Below are 23685 nucleotides of genomic sequence, written 5' to 3' on the forward strand. Positions count from 1 at the left end.
AGAGGGAATACACTCTCAACCTGACTATCTATTTAATTCCGGCTTTCCTTGAGTCATAATGACTTCAGCCATCATTCACAAGCTCTTGTCAAGACATCAGACATAGTATGGTGGGGGTCAACATCATGATTTACATCAATGTTACTCATGTGATTAGGGTTAGGGACTTATAAGGGATAATGAACACACTAACTGTGGCTAACTCTTCTAGCACACTTTGGGCTTGACAGACTACAAAATTCAGCAGATTTAAAAAGCTAGGCAAGGAAGTAACAACATTTTCAAAATTGGGGGGACCAAATGTTATGTTAAAGTTGACCCAAAATCCAACATCTGTCATAATTTACTCACTCGTGTTGTTTCAACCCGATTACCTTTCTTTCTTCCATGGAACACAAAAGGAGAAATTTTAATGAATGCCACTGTCCGACTTTTTATTTCTGTTTTACACTGTGTTCAAGTTTCTTTCATGCACTCAAAAATTATTTCCATTAAAAAATTACATTTCAGGTTGTTTCTCAACAAAACCGATTGTATGCCTTCAGACGACTTGGAATATGACGCACACATTGCATGGACTACTTTTATGATACTTCTTGCATCCTTTTCAAAGCTTAACATTGAAACGATGTCCAATGCCATTGTATCGAAAAGTAGCGTACTGTGTGTTGGCTAAATATATTTGGCCTGCACCATTCACTGATCCAACTGTAATTGCATATTCGTCAACTTTCTACTGCCTCATTTTCTCTTTAGCTGAAATGATTGCGCTATGTTTGGCAAATTTCTTAATTATTTTCACTGCTCATTTGCATGACAAATCTAGCTTGAAATTATCAACTAATTTAAAACACTTTCCAACATTGATTACAACTTTAGCATACCTTCATATCTGAGCTTTCTGCTGACCAAAAAGGATTTGAATTGTCCTCTATGTCATCCTCATCATTAAGTTAGGTTTGAATACAAATCCAATGACCAATGCAGCAGAGATATGTTGTTGTAATGAGTATAGTGACACGCATCTGCTGTGATCTGAGAATGTCCATGAATGCAAACGTTTGAGTTTGATTGCCCTCCTGAGGGTCAATGCCTCAATAAAATGTTCTTTGTGTTGCTATCACTGTCAGTCGCTGAATGGCTACATTGACCACAGCTGAGCTACCTGACATTATAAGGTGAAATTGGTTTCTCCCAGCACAAAAGCATGAGTAAGAGAGGGAAAACGCAGAACCAAAAGAACAAATAGCTTAGACAGGTCTGCGCCTACATGCACTTGCTAACAACTGCACAATTAGCAATTTTACATCTCATTATCAACATGCTGGGAAAAAAAAGCCAGAGCGAGAGAATGGGAGTGTGTGCTTGTGTCTAATGTAACCTTGAGAGCGATTTTTGAGCACTCAGATGTGCACAGGCTAACACCTGTCCTGACACTAATTACGCTATGTAAATTGCTAATAACATGTTTACAAAAGGAAAACCACATATGGTACACTTGTGATTATAGTCATAAACAGATTAAGGCTGCATGGAATTAGGGTTGCTCCGATACCAACATTTTGGCTTCGGTACGATACCAGTCCTGAGTACATCGGTATCGACACTAACTCGATACTTTGGCAACAAATGAAAAAAACCTCAGATTTTTTATTAAATTATACAGAAAAATACTTGTCTAAAAGAACTGCATAAAGTCTTATAGATACAAATTATGTCTTTTCTGTTTTCATTTTTCAGTATTCCATGTTAAATGTTTTAATTAAATGTTATGATCAAATTGTGTTTAATCAAATACATACAGCTTTAATCAAATGAAAATATAATACTTTTCAACAATATATACATGTGTGTGTGTGTGTGTATATATATATATATATATATATATATATATATATATAATTTTTGGTAAAAAGAAAGAAAAAACATGCACAACAGAGCTTTACAGTATTAATGAAAATATTAAATGAAAACAATCTGATTACCTGAGGCAAAAGGCTTCCATGGCTGAATCACAACATGCTGATATTCAGTACACTTGCTTATGTGATATTGCTTACAGATAATAATACTAATAATATAACCATTTAATATTATAGTATTGTTACTATGAATATTATTGTGACTGCTTTGAATATTACACTTTTATACAGTAGTAATATTTTTCTGTCATAATGTCTTCGATTTCATGCATCCGGTTGAATAGAGCTCTCATTTCAGCGGGACTTTTATTTTGAAAGATCTTTGAAGTTATTCCTGTTTGTAAAGGGTTCGTTATATTAAGCTTTCCGCAACTCGTGAGCTGAAATCTCCGAGCTGCAATGGAGAAAGAGTTCATTTGAGAGTACACAACACACTGATCTGTGGCTCTGCAGATGGATACTATTGGACACACTGCATGAAAATCAAGCATTAGTAGTGTGTGTTGCATTTGTGTGTGTGTTCGTGCCTTTATGTATGTGAAGGAGATGACAGGGCAGAGAGGCGACTCTTATTCATACTGGCGCGCAGTGCATGTGACTGTTTATAATTTCATTAAATGACATCCTTCTGCTGTTTAATGATCACACTTGGCCATATAGAGGATTGTTTTATTATTATTTTCAAATGGACTTTGATTTCATCTCAAAACTCTCACATTACATTACATTTTGCTAATGGCAGCATACTTTAATATGGTACCGAAATGAACAACAAGATGATATTGTACCAGTTAAAATTTTTTGGTATTGCAATATTTCGTTAGTACCGGTATACTGCGCAACCCTACATGGAATATAAACAAATCAGTTTGCTTAGTTGGTTAGCCCTGTAAAGTTTCCATTGATAAATCTGTAGTGTAAAGTGCAATAGTGACTGCCTAATATTTCCACAGCATTGGTTCCAGAAATATTTTTCCCATTTTCTCCATAGGAATTGGAAAAAAAAGAGAAGCATGCAACGTAGCACAGTTACTGCATATCGTAAACTAGTTTTGACAATTTGTTTACTTTATTTACAGTATTGTGGGAAACAGAATGCTTCGTCATGCCTCACACAACGATTTTGCAGTACAGTAATGTAGCTCCTACTGGCACAACCTGTAAATACTTTTTGCAGTAACTACTTTGAACAATAATCTAAACTTTGCAACAGTAATAGAAAAGATGCTGTACAGGAGTCAAGACAGCCACTTATATTATTTAAATTAGAGTTGGGGTACTTGAGTTCAAGTCACAAGTCCAATTTTAATGGACCAGGAATTGTCATGGACTCAGATGCATTTTTACTCAGACTTGACTCGGACTCGAGCCTTTGGGACTTGGGATTTTTTTCCGAGTCCATGGCATTTGATTTGTGATGCAATGAACAAAATAAATAAATAAATATGATGAAAAAGAAATAAATGGACACTGTCTGCAAGTAGTTGTAGCACCCCCTGATGTCGTAGACGTAGCAAGAGTTTGTTTCACTGTGTTGAGCAAACACACCTGCAGAGTGGCACACTCAGTCAACCAATACGCTTGAATGTTACTACGGAGACTGCTGTATAACATCGATTACCGAGGTGGCTGGCATGACAAACACATAAAGACAGGTATGTAGCCAATGTACTAGAAACCAAACAAGGCAATTTCACACGGCACGGGACTTGACAACTGGTAAAACTGCATGCGCCGTTTGTGCAGCCAAGACGGTGCTCGCATCGCGGTTTCATCGTGGTTCAGAACTTCATAAATCAAGTCACCCACATCATGTCTCTCACAGTTTACTAAAACAACATATCAAAATAAAAATTCAGAAAAATATTATTAATATTGGGCTATTAAGTCTTTTTAGGCATAATGTATCTACACATGTAGGCATCTGTAGTCTCTTGTGGTCCACGCAGTGTTGTCAACTTAAACTGGTCCTTGATGAATTAACTGTAACTTTTTAAATAGTCTGGAAAAAAAATTGTATTGCTAAAGCAGACAGCAACTCTAAACAGATAAACAGCACCTATTTATTGTTTTTCTATTTTAAAAGCATTGACGAGCTTAAAATATGTTCTTTTACAGTTTTTTTTCCACAATAAAATGCACAAAGAAATATGAAGTTATTTTGGGTAGCGAAATATTTTGTTTATAATTTAATTATAGATTGGGTGACCAGACGTCCCGATTTATTACACAGGACAGTACCGACTTTTGGTAGAGTCACTGATTTTTTTTCTTCTTAAATTAAATCTCCTCATCGTCCTTCTCGCTATTGTCTCTGGTATTGTTTGCAGAGAATAAAATAAATTTTGTTGTCGCACGTAGATTTGATGATACATTCATTCTAGTCTTCAGCAAATCAGCTGAAATGTATCGGTTACCATGGAAATGATGTCACGTGCTCTTTGTCGTCCTGTCAGTCAGATGCCCAAAATAATGCAAAAATGCGTTTTCAACAACGAGCTGAAAGAAGCCGATCCATGTCTTTGTGCAACACGTGAAAATGTAAGCGGGGTGTTTTCTTAATGTTCATTTTCCCCACGAGCACGGAGGAAATTCAGAAAGTGTCATATTCAGACAGCTACACTGCACTTTTTACATAATACAAGCACTTAAAGGAATATTTCGGGTTCAATACAAGTTAAGCTCAATCGATAACATTTGTGGCATTATGTTGATTACCACAAAAATAAATTGACTCGTCCCTCCTTTTCTTAAAAAAAAAAGCTGGGTTACAGTGAGGCACTTACAATGGAAGTGAATGTGGCCAAATTTTAACATTAAAATACTTAAACAATATGCATGTAAACATGATTTTAGTGTGATAAAATCACATATTATCCTTTCTGTGTAAAGTTATAACCAATTTTACAACTTCGTTACCATGAAAATGTAATGTCAACAAACCCTAAGACCCTAAAATGACTGTAAAAATGACTATTTAAACAACTTTACAGCTCAAATAATACATGAGTTTTAACAGAACAATTAATGCAAGAGCTTTTATAAAATTATAAGCTTCACATTTCTGTGTTTAAACCCTCCAAAAATTGGCCCCATTCACTTTCATCTTCCCCATTCACTTCCATTGTAAGTGCCTCACTGTAACCTCAATTTTTGCTTTTTTTAAAGAAAAGGAGAGACATGTCAACATTATGCCACAAATGCTGTTGACTGAGCTTAACTTGTATTGAACCCAGAACATTCCTTTAAATGTTGAGATGTGGTACTAAATTTTGAATTTTAGGTTCTAATGTAGTGAATTTTGTGTTAAAATGTGTCCCTGACTTGACAAGTCTACTCATAATTACACATATGAAATTAAATGGATAGAATAGGCTACTTGGAATTTGTAAATTAAAAAAAGCTAAAATGTGGTTAAATAGTGAAAAACTAAATATAAAATAAAATAGACATTTTTACAAACTATATATTGCAGAAGTTTGCATACCCCTTTTGTTTTAGGCCTATACATTTTCACACCCCTTTCAGAATGTATGCAAATATAAGAGATAAAAGCTTATATATTTTATGTAGTACTGCCCTTCAAAAGCTACATTACACAAAATGTACTGTAATTTACACAAATCATCCTGTTCAAAAGTTTGTATCCCCTTGGTTCTTGTGTAGCCTTCTTGAGCATCAATGAATGTTTGCACCTTTTGTAATAGTTGTGTATGTGTCCATCAATTGTCCTAAGTGTCAAAAGCTGGATGTCTATATCATATAGCCACAGCTGGGAAGAACTCAAATTTGCAGAAGATGCTGGAAAACCAAAGAATGTACAGTATTTTTCTTAAGAAAAGTGGACAGCTTCACAGCTCAGGACAAAGGAGGGACTCACGAACAATTATTACACAAACAGTCATTAATCATAGTGAAAGCAATACACCATATTAAAGGGTTTGCTCTTGTGCCAGTAGCTCTAAAGCTTTCATGCAGTCTGTCTCATGAACACGCACAGGAGATCTACGGTCGGTGAAGAGTTTCACTTAATAATACATCAGATTTATGTTTGTTTCTCACCAAACCTTATCGTATTCCTTCAGAACAAGACATGAGTCGCATACAATATGTTAGACTTCTTAATTATACTTTTGCGTCCTTTTGAAGCTTGAAGAAGTGATCACCATAAACTGCCTTTGTGTGACATCACTGAGCACAATTTTTTTTTCACAATTTCTCCCTTTGTGTTAAGAAAAAAGAAAGAAAAGTTATAACAACACAGGGGTGAGTAAACAATGACTGAATTTTCATTTTTGGGTGAACTAATCCTTTAAGAACCAAGCGAATGTAAACTTTTGAACCGGATAATTTGTTTAAATTCAGTTACTATTTTTGTCTTGTGGAATATATGTGAGTATCTGTTGTCAAATAGCTTCTTCAAGGTAGTACTAAATACATTTTTATGATACTTCTTATTTTTTTTAAACGATAACACATGGACACATCAGGGTTTTAGGTGCACAAACAGTGCGCAGAACTGCCCCATGTTTTCCACGAATTAACAATCACGTCCGTGTTAAATGGCCCTAATATTAGCAGTGGGCTTTACCAGTGTTTTCGGATGTAGCATTTGCAGTCAAGTCGTGAGATGTAACTTCTCAGTGAGTGCTAATTACTACTGTGTTGACTCATTATTTTTCCAAACCAGTCGGCAGATAGAGACAAGAAAGATATCTCAGTATATATTATTTATTTAAATAGGGACAATTTTAGATAAACTGAACTAAATTGAAAGGACAAGTTGAAAATGAAGAAGAAATAACAAAACAAAATTACAATTCGAAACAATAATAACTCTCATTTTAATGACTAACACAGCTTTCACTTTCTATAGTCTATGTTTGAGTGGAGGGGAAAAAAGCAACAAATAACTGAAATGTCAACAGAACACATTATGAAGTGTGTTGGAGGACAATTTTTTCTTCATACACCTAAAGCGTATGCTTTCATTCTGAAACCACTTAGAAGTCTGTTCAACAACATACTAATCATAAAATATCAATAATAAAATGTTTTTGCTACATTTATATTGACAATTGTGCTTTCTTAGTTGTGAAAGTTAAAATAAGCTTAAAATATTGATGTTGAGTTTACGGACATAGACTCGACGCCGACTCAGCCCCTTTTCGACTCGGACTCGATTGTTTAAAGACTCGGACTCGACTAAGGTGGACTCGAACCCAACAATAATTTAAATAACATTTTTATTTGTATAAATCTTGATTAAGCATTTTTTCTCAAAGAAGAATTTTTTCAAAGTACCCTAAATGCATTTGTTGGAAAGGGTTATAAATTAGTTAGTCTGCCACGACAGATTGTAGCTGCAGATAAAGCAGGTCAGAATAAAATCAATTTAGCTTTGTTGCTCACTTATACAACTATCAAAAGACTGCACTCTCATTCACTCCCCATGCGGGTTCCCTGTGGTGCTGACTATGCTTTAAAGGCACTAAACTGACATTTTAAAAGGGTAAACGGGCAATACAGTCATCGCAAGCTTTCTCGTAAACACAGAAAAACACAGATGGCCACTATGATGTTGGGAGGATACTCTATAATATCATCAGTTAATGATATAGACTCTTTGTCATGATCATCAACATACAGTATATATCCTGAATGATAGGGTTAAAGGGATAGTTCACCCAAAAAATTAAAATTATCTCATTATTTACTCACCCTCATGCTACCCCAGATGTATATGAATTTCTTTCTTCAGCAGACCACATTTGAAGAAAAATAGAAAAAATATCTTAGCTCAGTAGGTCCTTAAAATGTAAGTGGATGGTGATATGACCTTTGAAGCAAAACAATCGCTTTTGGTGCGAAAAATATACATATTTAAGTAATATTTAGTTGTAAATCATCGCTTCCAGTCAACAGCATTATATGCATTCACGAGAGGGCGGAGTTCACATGGTCTGTCATGTGACGTATTCGTGTTGGCATGTTTGGACGTAATCGCGATTACGTCACGCGCGTACTGCTGCTGACCGGAAGCGATGATTTATAGTTAAAAACTACTTAATTATCTTTTTTGCAGCAAAAGTAATCGTTCCACTTTAGAAGACATTCATTTAACCAGTGGAGTCATATGGATGATGTTCATGCTGACTGTCTGTTCTTTTTGGAGCTTCATAGGTTGGATCACCATCCACTTCCATTAAGACCTACTGAGCTAAGATATTTTTCTATTTTTCTTCAAATGTGTTCTGCTGAAGAAAGAAAGTCATATACATCTGGGATGGCATGAGGGTGAGCAAATGATGAAGTTATTCACTAAACCACTCTATAGATTTTTTTTGTCAACTACAATCTAGTCAAGTAATTTTTTATTTGTATAGCGCTTTTTACAAAACACATCGTTTCAAAGCAGCTTTACAGAAAATTTTGCTGTAACAGAAAATAATGCTTTAATGTGTTAGAGTCCTCATTGTGCGGTTTAAATTAACAACTCGATTGAAAATCATGCCTTAAAAATTATAGTCTTTACGGCTCTAGAGAGCAAGCCAAAAGCAAGGAGCACAAAACTCCATAAGATTTTAGTTAATGAAACCCCCCCCCCCCTGAAAAAAAACAACAATAAAAAAAAAAAACCTTGGGGGAAACCAGGATCAGCTGGGGGAGCCAGTACCCCTGAGGCTATACAGCAAGAAAAGAATGCCAGTGTTAGTTATCTATGTGCAGTGCAATCTTGTTTTATGTGAGTGAACTGAGTAGATGTTGATGAGCAATGTTTAAAACTCAAGGATTTTGTATGAACTGTGAGATTAATAATTTAGGTTCTTGTAGTCCAATCCGAACTGTCTGCGGAAGTGCAGGTACTGTAGATGAAGTGTTCTTTTCATTTAGCTGATGAAGGCTATAGTTGGCCTTTATTTATTGTCTAATTATTCCATTTTAAGAAAATGTAGTTCATCCTATGACCAAGATGATGGCCAATCTAGGCCATGTTAAGCTATTTTTAGAGATGAGGCATCACAATGGCTTTGTTGTTGATGACAGAAAAATATTTAATAACTTCATTAATTTACCATAATATGTTCCTGCTAAAGGTTTAAGAACAAAGAAAGTGTGCCAAGGTAACAGTGGTTAAAATAAAATGGCATATAAAACTACCCTTAACTTTTGAACACAACATTAAAGATAAAGCTTTTTATACAATTCAGACAATCCAATTTGTAAATTTGTACAACTTCTACGAAGATGCGAGCAAATTTTTACAAGTTGGAATATTGTTATTACAGTAGTTCTGACATGACATGAACGCTCCAAAAGCCTGACATTCTTGCAAAATAAACCCCTTGAGGGGATTTCATGTCTGGATACGGATCACCCTGCCCGGGTTAATTTAGCAATAATGACCATCTGACTGTTCCTTATCCTTCACTTATTGTACTCTAATGTGGTCTAATTACATGGGAGATCTATGTCTTAGACAGAAATACAGTATATAAGCTGTAAAAATTAAATAAGGAGGGACTTGAATTAATTCTTGCATCACCTGTAACCGGTTTACACAACATCCTCCTTGACTGTCTCAATCATTCACTGCTGCTGCATTTCTTCATCTGAATAAGCAGGTGAGAGAGACAGGAATGGTATTTTGTTGTGCAAGTGCTCTGCTGATGTCCTATGTGAGAGCTCTGGTTGCACAGACAGCAGAATCAATCTGTTATCTTACAAGCAGATGTTCCGCTCTGTTGTATCCACCTGACTCGCAGTATGAGACTTGGAACATTCAGCACTGTTTGTGTGTGTGTGTTATTGGGAGTGCAGTAATATACAGTATAGTAGGGGGAAAGAGTTACACAAAGGTTGTACATGATCAGCATGTGGTTGCAACTGGAAAAGATATGAGATGTCAAATAATGAAACAAATGCAACTCAATAATATATATATATATATATATATATATATATATATATATATATATATATATATATATATATATATATATATATATATATTTACCTGTGTTTTTCAATGTTCAACAAGCAAACTTAAACAATGATGTAAATCCATCCAGTGAGCAGTTATACCTGGCCATTAAAAGGTGATTAAAGACCAAAGTGACCTGTTAGGAGAAGCTGACTGTGCAAATGAAGAAGCAACAGAAAGTCATTGGGTGAATTGTATAATGTCTTTTGGGGGAGGGGTGAGGAAGTCCCTGGTGGCTGATGTTTAACATGTATTTTTTTTTGTTAAAATTAAAGCATTCATGCAATTGTAATTAATTAAAAATGTTTAACGTGTTAATTTTAAAATTAGATTCTGACTAAACACTGGTAGGAACAGGGTGGGCCCTTTGCGATGTGTCCGGCGGGGACAGTACACACCTCAAACACACACACAACAATGATTCTGTGTCATTGATCAAGGGATGGAGAAATGACTTTTAAGAAACAAACCCAGATGGGACAAAAGTACAGTACTTTATGTCCTTTGTAAGGTGTAAAGTAATTACCATAGAAGCATGTCAAGTCTTAACAATCACCTAAGATCCAAACACAACACATGGCATTGATAAGGGAGTTCTTCTGTGAAAGGTATGTCGACGCGCTGCTCAAAGTTGTAACAATTTCAATGAACCCATTGCCGCTGATCTTTTGAAGCATCAGTTTATGATTACTGAACAATTCAAATGAATGTGGGCAGTGCCAGCGCTAAAAGCCAAACAAGACAATGGCCAGGTTCACAATGGCATACTACCACACTTCTCTTTTATATTTCTGCCATACAAAGATATAACAAAAGCAGTAAGAGTAGTATGGGTAGTATGCCATTCCGAACTCTGTCATTCTCTGCAGCACTTGTCATGGGAGTTCAAACTTCAAAGCACTTGACGGTGGCATTGAGCTATGAGTTGATGCCATGATGCGAATTGTGAGAATGTCACTTTAGCATTTATTGTTACTTGAATTGGTGCATTTTAGGGCATTTCTTTCTTTATACTGTGGAAGTTTTTGTTTGGAAAATGTTAGTAAACATTGAATAAAGAAGAATAAAGAATACAAAAGAAGTATATATAGAGTCAAATTTCAGCACTTTCAAAAACATTCGTTTAATCGTGATTAAATATTTTAATAAACTGACATCACTAATTTTGGGGCATTTTATTTTTGAATCACATCTACTATCGTATGCTGGTGAAAAAAAAGCCTGCAGAGGTAAGTTGAAAAATAATGCAAAAAATACAGAGGTAAAAGGTACTTTTTGCTTATTTTGGTGAGTCAAGTGGCTTAATTTGAGCTTGTTTTTTCCAGATCAGGTTTCTGTTGCGAGATCTGTCAACATGGCAACTGGTATTTCACCCACCCTTAGTGCAGTACTGTCATTTAAAAAAGAACGTTATTAACCGTTCTTTTATTTTGTTCTAACTGGTAACCATTTGGAAAGGAGGCTGTGGAATTTCTGAACCGGAATGAAAAAAATACAGTTTTTGCTCAGAACGAACCGAAATGAAAATCATTTTGTTTTTAGTCCCTGCTCACGAAGAGCAATTTCTAGCCAATTAAACATTGTATAGCAGATCATAACTAGAATTGTTTTTATTTCCATGACTTTTCCAGGCATGGAAATCTGTATTGTAAAAATCTTTTATATTTCCAGGTTTTCCATGACTGTGGGATTCCTGTATATACTAATAAATTGAATTTCAGTGGGTAATTTTCTGGACACAGTCTACAAATTTTGTGCATCTGCAAGTGTCTGATTTATACATTTAACTTTTGTCATTACTATGTTTTTCAGCGTTATTCGTCTAAAGAAAAAATAAGTTAACAAAAACAATGATAATTTTAACAGATTCGTTTCAAACGTTTTAACACACTGGGTCATTTAACAATGTAGAAAATGTATTCACAGGATACAACTGTGATATCCTTCCATTTAGAATACAAGACTCAAATTTCAAGAAAATGTGTCTTTGTCTAGATTTATACCCAACATTATGTGTTCCATCAGTGCACTCACTTTTTCATGCATTTACATATTGGACAAACCAGGCCAAAGTCAATAATATGACCTATGTTTGGGGTGGTTGAAATTACACTACCATCATATTATCTGCTAATTATATTAAGTTTGATGAACTACATAGTATGTCATATTAAGGCTGCAAAGTATATATATTTTGGTGGGTCATGCTTTAATTAGGAGGGTCAGACTCATTCCCATGACCTTCAGATGATTGTCTGTTACATCAGCCACACAAGTAGACCAAGGAGTTTTTGTCTATTATTCTTTCTACAGGATTGCACTTGTCTGAGGTATTGCGCTTGTAGAGAGAGAAAATAAAGAAAACCGAATCCGAAAGAATTCACTTTTTCCTTTTAACTCATTTCTCATTCTGACTTTTCTAATATTTCTCATAAAGACTTTAAACATACACTCATTTAGAATCCAAAAGACAATTTAATTCCATTAGAATAATTTATAAGAGAGACAGAGAGATAAATGAGTCAGACGAGGACTGTGGGGATTTGGCAAGGCAGATACAGAGGTTTGTCTTCACATACAGAGAATGACAGCGTATTTGTTTGTTTGTGTCCATCTCAGAATCACTGTGGTGATTAAGAGGATGATTTACAAGATTGTAAGCATCCAAGAATAAGTTCTGTAAACTTAACATATAGAGCAAATATCAATCTCAATATGCCACACTTTTGTTGTAAATGTTCATTGGACTAGAGGAAATAAAACAGCATATCGAGGCAATCACATATTTTGGAATACAATTTGCAAGAGCACAGAGTCAAAACTACAAAGAATGTGACACTGAACAAAATCTTTTCTTCACAATGACTGATTGGTCATGTTGACTATTTGTACATGGATTTCTATGCAGTGACAGTGTTTGTGCTCTACAGAGTTTTCAGTTGATCATGACCTTTCCGTGACCAAGTTTTGAGTGCTTTTAGATGAAAACAGAAGAAAGCAATTCTCACCGAACGACTTCTATATTGACATCTCCTCTGCTTGCTTCACCCTTCATCGGTGAGAGGTAGGGAATTGCTAGTACATTCCATATATGTGTATATACAGTCCATAACTTCAGGTTAGGAATTTAAATATTGATTTTGTGTCAGACCAATGCCTAGGCACAGTAAGCGTGTTTTGTGTAAAAGCTAATAGAATGATCAACAGCATCAAATTAGAGATGTTTAGCTGAGTGTATTGAAATGAACTGGAGACACTGAAACATCCAATATGGCAGGTGAAGAAAAGGAAGTCCTGCCTTACAGGTAAAAGAGCCAATCACCTTTTATTTGGAGATATTGCTTGTCAGAAATCGCAGTCAGAACCCGCATGCGCATCAGGTAAAACAGTCTAAAAATAGTTTGTTGCTGATTTAAATATGTGATTTGTTATGTAATCGAAGTAGACAGGAGCTGTACTTGTATGCCATTTGTATCCATAAAAAATAGCTGTCCAGTGGTCTTTCCAAGATGGCCACTGAGTAGACTGACTTCTCTTGAAAGGGACTTAAAGGAATAGGCCACCCAAAAATGATAATTCTCTCATCATTTACTCACTCTTATGCCATCTCAAACTCATATGACTTTCTTCCATGGAAAACAAACAAATGTATTTTAATGGAGAAATTATATTGTTTGTCCATTCAATGCAAGTAAATGGTGACCAAATTTTCAAGCTCCAAAAAGGACATAAAGGCAGCATAAATCTATCCTTATGATCCATGGATTTATTTAAATCCATGTTTTCTGAAGCGATCTAATCGATATTGGGTAAGAACAGACCGCAATATATCTTTTTTTTTTTTTTTCACTATTAATCTTGACATCAGCAGTCTCCTAGATCATGAGGAGTCTTTTAGATTACTTTTATGATGCCTTTATGACCTTTTTGGAGCTACATTTTTTGTCTCCATTCACCTGCATTGTATGGACAAACAGACATCATATCTCCATTAAAACATCTTCATTTGTGTTTTGAAGAAAGAAAGTCATATGATTTTGAGACAACATAAGGGTGAGTAAATGAAAGAATTATCATTTTTGGGTCTTCTTCTTCGTATGGCTGAGTATAGAACAGCAACTAGTTTCATTTTAAGATGTGAATTGATTTTTTTGAAAATTTTTGGGTGAACTATTCCTTTAAATTCAGCAAACATTCTGGGGCGAATTCACTAAACAGATGCACCACTTTTGCGCGTGGTATTTCAGCGCAAAACCCTGCGTCTTATTCACTAATCACCCGCAATCTAGTTTAAGCATGCGCAGTTAGCACTGAAATTGCACTGTGTCTTGACTATATCATTTAAGTCAATGCCCTTCCTTTCTGTGCAAACAATGCCTCCTTTCTATTTAAATTAGGCTTATTAAAGATTGCACTTCATTCATAAGAATTGCCTGTGCAATTTACAACGCGCTATTACGGCCAAATGAAAGCAGGCGGTAAAGTGAATTTTATTGAAAAGAGATGTTTGTGTATATTTTCTATCAATCATTTCAGCAGTAATTCATAAAAGAATTATCAAATGATGGTGAAGAGTGTCACAGCCTGGCATATATCCAGATGCGTGGTGTAGTCAAGAGCACTTTCGGCATGTTAAAGAGATGATTCAGGTGTATGGATCACAGTAGTCAGTGTTGCCATTCAGTCCTGCAAAAATGTGTCATATAACGGTGGTCTGCAACATCGTCCACTATTTAGCCCCCAGAATTGACTTGCAAGATTGGAATTGCATGTGCAAATTGTGTTCAACAGCGATTCTGTGGGCGCATTTGCGCCGTTGCCTGATCTGCATAATTCCTTTAGTGAAGTGAGTTCTAAACCAGTGCAGACAGTGCGTGCAAATAACCGCCGCTTTTATCTGGCACAATTTATTCTTAGTGAATTCCCCTTTCTGTCTCATAACATCATATTTGTTGGAGAAACTTGTTGATGTTGACATGTAGGACTGCCCATCTTTTTACATTAACGGTGAAGTGTGTAATTGCTACTAGTGGCACCAAATGAAGCAGAGGGCTCATGTCTCAATTGTAGACATGAATGGCATCTTTTAACTTGGGGTGGTAAGGCAAATTTAGTGACACCCTAGCAAACACCCACAACACCGTAGCCACCACCTAGAAAACACTCAGAACATCACATCTTGGCACCACAACATCATAGAGACATGGGGGTTGACTTGTTTGATTTAAGGCAGTGTCCTGAGGCTCTTGGTAGGACAGTGTTGCAGTAAGTTTAGCCACAGCAAGCACCATTCACATTTTCTTCAGAAATCGATTTATTTTTGTAATTCTATTCAGTACTACTTTATCTTCCAGGAAATAAATCTACAGTAAACAGTCAGACACCCTCAATTCTGCCTGAACACTTATAAAATAATACATATACACACTCTTTTGATCTAAGGGTAGTTTACATATTCTCCATTATCTACAAGTGTCATTACTACATGCTGCAGGCTCAATTTTAGTGTAATTCAATGTGAAATGTTGTTGAATATGACTCAGACTTGCTATATGTGTCTGTGGAAAACAAAGGCATTCAGCATTTCTCTGTAACCATCTCCAAAAACCTGTCATATGCCTTCAGCCTCGAAGCATCAGGCCAAATATGCCTTTTTACTCTTTATCATAACAAGCAGTGCAGGAGCCCACAGATTCAGACATGTCAGTGTTCATTAAATCAAAGTGCAGGTATTAGTTCCTCACAGACAGAGCCTGAGTTAGTGTGCTGGAATAAGGGGGCTGACTTAAGGGATAAAGCAAAACATTTACTTAGTCTTTTTAAGTATTTGGATTTGATTTTCCTCGGGGATAACATTCTCTCTGTCAGATTTATTCCTTTGTTCAGTCAGCACTATTGAACTGTACTCCCAACATGCATTCTATCTCTCGTTTGCACCTCGTCTTTAATCCTTTATCCCTCTCTTTCTCCTGTTTTCCCACCCCTCCCTTTCTTAATTGTTCTTTTTTTTGAGGAGCAGTGGTGTCAGTGTCATATTGCAATGAGGAGATGTTGTTTGCCTGCAAAGTGCTGCATGTCTCCCATCTGTGAGCCGCTACTTCCTGCTGCAGTACTGTTTACATCTGCTCATTTTTCAGCTCATTCAACGCAGCTACATGATGATGAGCACAACCACAACACAGAGACAAAGACACTGGTGTGAGGACAGGAAAATACAAAAATAGAATTGGATGTGGGAATGTAAAAGAGAAAGAATGAGAAAGGGCAGTGATGGTCTGCCATTTTATAGCTTTAGTTGTTACATTCATTTTAATAAACTTCTGAGGTTTCATTACAGGTTTCGTTGTGAAATGTCTAGCAGGGGGCACCAAAAGTGGGTGAAATGGTGTCGTAATCAGACAAGGGTTTTAAGGTGAATATTAGATGGAGGTTTTAATGAGTAAAACATGCCTTCCTAACTAAACGTTAACCTAAACCTAACCAATAGTCTTCTAAATGCAAATGTGAGGTGAAGAAAATGGACATTCTTACCCTTAACCAACACCTAAACCTATCCAATATTGTAATAAATGCAAATGAGAGGTAAACAAAACAGACATCCTTATCCTAAACCAATACCTAAACCTAACCGATAGTGTGGAAAATAACAAAAAGCTAATTGTCTGAAGCAACCATGTCATTTAGTGTTGCTTTCTATGACACTTTAGTGTCACGTGTCAGCTTGCGTGTTTGCTTGGCTTAAGCTTGGGTCTTCCAATTCAAAGTCCAACATATCAGGTGAGCTACTGTGGAAGGTAATCATATTGGAATAAGCGTGTGAATGTGTGAATGGTGAGTCTGTAATACAAATGTAAAAGTGTATAGTTTTTCAAATTATGTGTTATAGTAAAAGTGTTTTGATATCATAACATAGAACTGTGTGAGTCATAGTGTGAAAAATAAGAGTTTATAAAGCCGTAATCAGCCGTTGTAGTCGTAATTTGTGTGAAAGTGAATTAAATGCACAGCTGTTGTAGTGCCTCTAGTGTTAACCTCACCAGAAAACTGCTGTGAATAGTAGATTGTGGCAAGTATAAGTCAGTTTGCAAAAATGAAGTTATAGAAAACTTCTATGAGACTTGGTTGCAGCGGTAGATAGCAGAGAATGACAAGTGTCTACACCAGAGCATGTGAGCAGAGCATAGCGATCAGAATTTCACTGGAGCGAGTTTCACGAGACTGTGCTCAGCCCAGCTCTGCCGCTCACGAGGCGCTCACTTTCCGCTCCAACCAGAATGTGCTCCATTTCTCGTGCTGCCACATTAAGTGTGTGTGTGTGTGTGTGCTTCTACACTGACAAATAACTGGTGTTGGCGGCTGTATTAGATGCAAGATTATCAGAGATGAGGCAGTGTTTAAACTCGGTGTGATTCGCAAGCTGATGTTGACCGGCCGATTTCAACAACAGACTACTGTGAAGTGAGAGCACAGAGGCAGTTCAAAACACAGATTAGTTTCCCTGACATATAACTGTAAAAATAAATTTGTAAAATAATTTGATAAGGCTTCTGCTTACATCTGTAAGGTTTACCATCGATTCGCACGGGATAAGCAATGTCTGTATAAATGACAGAGATGAGAGTGTTGACAGCATTTACACACTGCTGTCAAGCGTAACTGACCCATCAGAAAATGTATCCTATTTAGCTGTGCTGTTTAATTATGAAGTAAGTATTAAACATGTGCATATGCTGTATCTGGGATTATTAGAAGAAACTGATTTGAATATCTGGCAAAATACAACAGAAATGGTTACATTAATAAATCTACAGTACACTCTTGAATTAAAATATAGACAATCTTTTCACATTATGTAATTTTATCTGTCCCTATATTGCAAAACACAGGGCTCAACACAATTTTTCCCATTCACTCTGCTCAAATCATAAAATTAGTTCTTGTTTCCTTTCCTAGTTTTCCTAATCAAAGAAATCATGCTTGTTTGTTCCTCATGCATCAGTCCAAACGCAACAGCCAGTGTACTATGAAGTTTTGAAGCACGTCTTACATTTTCTGGTGTCTCCTCAATAACCAGCATCCACTTCAGACACTTGGTGAACTTTAGAAACAATGAGTTAAAGGGTTCACAGGCTGCACAGAGCACTAGCTTTTTACTAACATGTCAATTTGCAAGGGATAAGAATAGCAGGGGAATATTTTTATTGTGCGTTTGATAGGTAAAAGACGCTATTATCTTAATAATATTGCGTAGCCCATAAAACGTACGGAAATTACTGACATGAACGATTAGCACAGGATTAAAATCAATGAGGAGCTCTGGTAATTAGGCTGTTACATTACCCCACATCCCTATATAAAATAACCATGCCAAACAGGGCAAAGAGAACAAGGTTTTTTAATTTTTATTTTAAAGTAGCCTACATCAAGGCATTGATTGTGCAGTTGTTATTTGCACCATGAAATATTAGGTCATATGCCAATATGACAAGGGATTTTTTTTGGTACCTCATGCAAAAAAATAAACAAGAATGTTGACAAAGAAATTATGTCTAATTTGTTTCTGATTTCATGCCGCTCCGCTCCAACATCGCTCTCGCTCAGGAGTGATGACTTTTCAACTTGAGCGTTGGCGTTGAGCGATCGCACATAAGCGAATATTTGAGTGGTGAGACAATTCGTTCCACTATGCTCACATGCTCTGGTCTACACAGCAAGTAGTAAGACTAGAGGACCCTTACTATTTTTCATCTGTGGTTTAGTGGCAGAATTTTCACCTTCCATACAGGTAGGCCTGGGTTTGATTCCCGGCCAATGCATATATACGTTTTTAACTGCGTTTTTGACTGTGATTTTGCTTTAGTGAAAAATATATATGGAAATATGTAAACAACCTAGCAAATCAACATTAATAACAAGTACATAACTAAATGCAAAAGTTTTAAGAGCAGAAACTGTGGAAGATTTATCGTGACTTCGTGTTCAGCAAAGCTATGATGGTAAATGAATGCAGGAACTAGGAATTCTTACCACACTGGCCAGGGGGAGACACTCCAGAAGATGCCCGTGGAAGACTTATCAGCAATGTTTGCACAGCAGCACAATTCCCTGCACATGGCTCCACAGCTATGGGACCAGCCTGAGAGAAAGGTATAGTATGAGTTAATTAAATGTAACACAGGTATAAGCTTTCTTGAAACAAAAGCCATTTTAAAGTCTTTTCATAGTCTTCAAACAAACAAGTCTAAGAATGCTGAGATCCTTTCTTATTTCTACTATTTATAACTGATTATCAGACCCAACTCTAGAAGAAAGTTCTGAATGTCACAGTGCCTTAAAACGTTTTCAATGGCACAGGCACTGTGGTACAACTCTCCAATAACCATGATGCCCCAACAGGCCATGAGCCATAAACTGCAGATCATTCAACAACAATTATTCAACCAATATGATAATACTGTTCACATTTGGGAAATTGACAGAAAGTTACTCCTGCCATATTAACAATATGTCAAAATAATCAAGAAGCTTCTTCTGACAGGAATTTTTTGACATAAAAGATTGCAGATTGGTCAGATCAAACCATTGTAGTGGTAGTGACTGTTCAGACCTTTTGAATGTTACCATGACAAAACAACAGGCAAAAGGGCATAACAGGACTGTAAAAGAGTTCGTGGTTGGGGCAAGGAGGAAGCGGGAGGAAGCAAATTTCAACTTTTTAACAGTTGTTTATTTTTAACAGAAAACTTCACTTCTTTTTTAAACAATCTCTTCGAAACACTCTTGTGCCACACAGGCTCAGCGGGTGTTTGTGCGGGTCTCTCTCTCCTCTCCTCTACTGGTGTCTGGCTCGCTTTTAACTCCATCTCCACTCTCACAGCAATGACAAACAGCTGTTAGAGACAATCATTGACAGGTGATGACCCTTACCGTTCTCAGCTCCCGATATGGCTCTCCATTCACAAGCCAGCACTCGACCATGCCCCCACTACCACAAGGCCCTTGCAATGATGGTCATTTTAATGTACAGGTTGTGCAACATTTGCAGAGATTTGTTAGGGAATGATGATATAACCTACATGACAATAGCTGTGTTTTCCATCCAAGTTGCAAATTTAATTTATGCGAGAAACCACAATATTGCAAAAACAACATGTGAATAAAGCTGCGTTTCCATCCCAAGTGTTCAAAAGTACAAAATTGTAATTTGCGGAGCAATTGTAGCCACTGTGACTCGTTTGTTAATAAAATACTTGCGGTTTAGTGCACGCATACAAAACACTCTTGAAGAACATGTTTCATGTCTTGGACTGACAGTGCTTCAAAAAGTTCTGGGAGCACTTTTCTTCTTATCGAACAAAAAAATGTATCCACCTCAAGTGAGCGTATATGTTTTTAATGCACATTTTGGAGATTTTATTTGCAACCTGGTGTTTCGTTCCAACAGTTTTTATGCAATATCCCAAAATGCACATAAAAATACATGGAACTCAGCTAATGATGCATACTGAATTTACTGTTTTTTAAAACAGGATTTCTCAACAAATCTACTTTTGTATTTATACATTGCTCTTTATACACTGAAACTTAGTAATGAAAAGCAGCAAATGGTATTTCATCTAAAATATTCTTGATTACAGTATATTAAAAGGCTTGTGCAAGAAAAAGTAAATAAACATAGACTTTATTTGCTTTTTGTCTGACATTTCTGACCAATGTACCTTGAGCATATACCGTGAAACACAACAAAGTTTCAAGCCTGGGTGATGAGAGCATTTAATGCAAAACTTGAGAGATGGACCGAAATAAAATGACAAGGTTGTATTTGAGACTTTTTCTCACCTTCACTTAACAAAATTCACACACGTTAAAATCTGTATTTAAGGCCATTTCTGCTTCCTTCAAGCCTTTCCAGCATTTTCTTCAAAAAGGCAAAAACAACTTAAAGATTCATCGTAGGCTTCCCTGCTCCAAATGGCTTTCTATTTAAACAGGTGAAGGAGTACTGGTAAACCATTTCACCATTTCACAGTACAATTTCTATGCAGACACCAAAAAAATCAGGCCACAGACTGTACTTCAGAAGAACTCACCACCATAAAAATGCCACCTAATTGCTGAATGAAATTGCCATCACTTATACTATAAAAGCAAAACTCGGTGGCCAAAACGTGACCTGAAGCTAAAAATTTAACACCTCTATAGAGCAATTGTTTTCTCTTTGCAGAAGTGTAACACAAAATGTCTTAAAGGTATAGTTCACCCAAAAATGATAATTCATCATTTACTCACTCTTATGCCATCTCAAACTCGTACGACTTTCTTTTTTCTTTGGAACACAAAGATATTTTGATGGAGATATGAGGTGTTTTTATCCATACAATGCAAGCTACAAGCTCCAAAAAGTACATAAAGGCAGCATAGGTAATCTATATGACTTCTGAAGCGCTATGTATTTGATTAAACTTCTTTGCACTTGACATGCTTCACATCATATCTCCATCAAAATATTTTCAGAAGATAGATGTGAGTCCTTCATACACTACATGGCCAAAAGTTTGTGGATATCTAAACACCACACCCATATGTGCTGGGTGGTATGATATCGTTAAACATTTAATTTAAAACCCATGGGCTTTAATATGGAGTTGGTCTTTTCTAACATCTTCCACTCTTCTAGGAAGGCTACCTAGACTATTATGGCACTTTTCCACTGCATGTTATGGTTCGACTTGACTCTGCTCGCTTTACTTTTCTGAGATTGCTTTTCCACTGCAGTTTAGTGCCGCCTCAACGTGGGTGGGATTATAGGCTGATCATCATAGTTGCGCCGCCTCTACTGCCGTGACACCATCTTAAACACGACACAAACATTACTGACTATAAACAATAACACGACCGCTAGCTGTTAGCTACTAGCTCATTGTGCTGCATAAAGCATTTGTTGCATGATGATTTTACACAAGTGTAACAGTTAAATTGGCCTGGTTGTTTTAGAAGCAAGCTTTCCAGTAGCTGGTCAACTGAATAAAGTGAAGCTTTCAAGCAGAATACAGAGTTAACGTAACAAAACATACCATCCTTCATCGTGGACTCCAACAACGCCGTGGCCGAGTCCAGGGCACTCTCCCTCCCATTGCTTGTCGGTCTATTGCCATAGATAGCGTCCATTTGGTCGAACCACTTCCACTTTCTTCTGTTTGAACCACTCCGGCTGTTGTGGTCCGTGTGCGGCCAACAGCTGAGACACAACGAGAGAAACGTCTGCACCTCGTTTATTGACCACGGCGTGGTTTTGCGCACAGCCATTTCTTTTTACAATTTGAAAGTCGCGTGAACAAATTATATTGTTATCGCTGTTGCTAACTTTAAAACTAGCGGGTTGATGTCCCGTGTCACAAATCCAATGGTAGTGACGATTCTCTCTGACCAATCAGTGATCTGTATGGTTTTGACATCACATTTAGTATCGGCTTGGCTCACCTGGAACCTCGACCGAGGTGGTACTAAAAAAAGTACCAGGAACCATCCACAGTGGAAAACCCCCAAAAACCGAGCAGAGTCGAGTTGAGTCGAGCTGTACCATGCAGTGGAAAAGCCCCATTAGATGGTGGTCTTACAGTGGGCAATGAACAATAATTGCTAATACAAAGCAGTATATGTTAATGTATAATATGTAGGCATACAATAGCAATAGCAACCCTCATTGCACCTTATTTCACACAGGTCCATTTATAAACCATTAATGGCTGATCCAGCCCAGAGTCACGTTTATTGGTTCCCAGACACACATTCACCTGTCACACGAAACAATACATTTTCTTAAAATTGACTCATGTCTAAGATGATAAATGCTATGTTTGAGCTGTGTCAGTAATGCACAATAACAGTATACTCCCATTCCCTTTGATCCTCACTCGAGATCGCTTGACAATTCAACACAATTTGGAAGCTTTTGTCTTTCAGCATGCAAGGTGGCAACGGAGCAAATTCGTTTTGGTTTAAACCCACAACAAAACCATGTCAGGACCCCATGTTCTGTTCAGGCAACATACATTTGACAGTTAAATAAAGGCTTACGACTGATTGAGTGTAAATGAGGGCAGTCCAATCCCTAATCTACACAGAAAAGCATCAGCAGGTGGTGAAATTTGCATCTTAAGGGCTGTTATAGTGCATAAACAAAATAGGTAGATCTTTAAAAATTCATGCACACAGTTGGCTCACTGGTGGGTGTTTGTTTATTATAGTGGCTGTTACATACATTAAACGTGTGTTTAAATGACAGCAACTTGAACATAGGAGATAATTTTTATTTGCTTGATACATTATGTTCTCCTTATTGCCTTGAAACATGCTATACCTAAAAGCACATAACATCAAACATAAGTAAATCAAGACAGTAAAATAAATAATTTGCCGTAATCTCCGAAATGACATTAATTTTGTAGGTTTTCCTATTTAGACCATTGCAACTCACTGTGTCTAACAGTTTTATAAATAAATGAATTTAAGACAAATGGGAAAAAGAAGTGCATATACTGCGAGACCTGTATAACCATTGTTCCTAACTCTAATGGGTCTGAAGGTCACGGCTGTTATATTGAACAGCTTTGACTGTGCAACTCCACTGTGGCCTCAGCCTGCCAGCTACAGGGGTGTGTAGAATGACCACAGGGGTCAAAGAGGAGTACAATGTTTACTTACATCTTGCTTTAGGTATTCACTGAGAGATGCTTCAGTTCAGTAGTTACCAGCCAAAGCTTTTAACCTATGATCTCA

At 36.7% G+C, this 23685-nt stretch overlaps 1 protein-coding gene across 1 annotated transcript in view; it reads right to left on the minus strand.

Annotated features, from left to right (window-relative positions):
- The window catches only part of atrnl1a (attractin-like 1a), a 398015-nt gene that overhangs the window by 8954 nt on the left and 365376 nt on the right, over window positions 1-23685 (minus strand). Inside the window, exon 29 of the mRNA XM_051648603.1 lies at window positions 18934-19042. Within this exon, the coding sequence (XP_051504563.1) occupies window positions 18934-19042 (109 nt within the window). The remainder of the gene's footprint in view (window positions 1-18933; window positions 19043-23685) is intronic.

This window comes from Myxocyprinus asiaticus, chromosome 21, assembly GCF_019703515.2.
Source record: "Myxocyprinus asiaticus isolate MX2 ecotype Aquarium Trade chromosome 21, UBuf_Myxa_2, whole genome shotgun sequence".
Taxonomy (NCBI): domain Eukaryota; kingdom Metazoa; phylum Chordata; class Actinopteri; order Cypriniformes; family Catostomidae; genus Myxocyprinus; species Myxocyprinus asiaticus.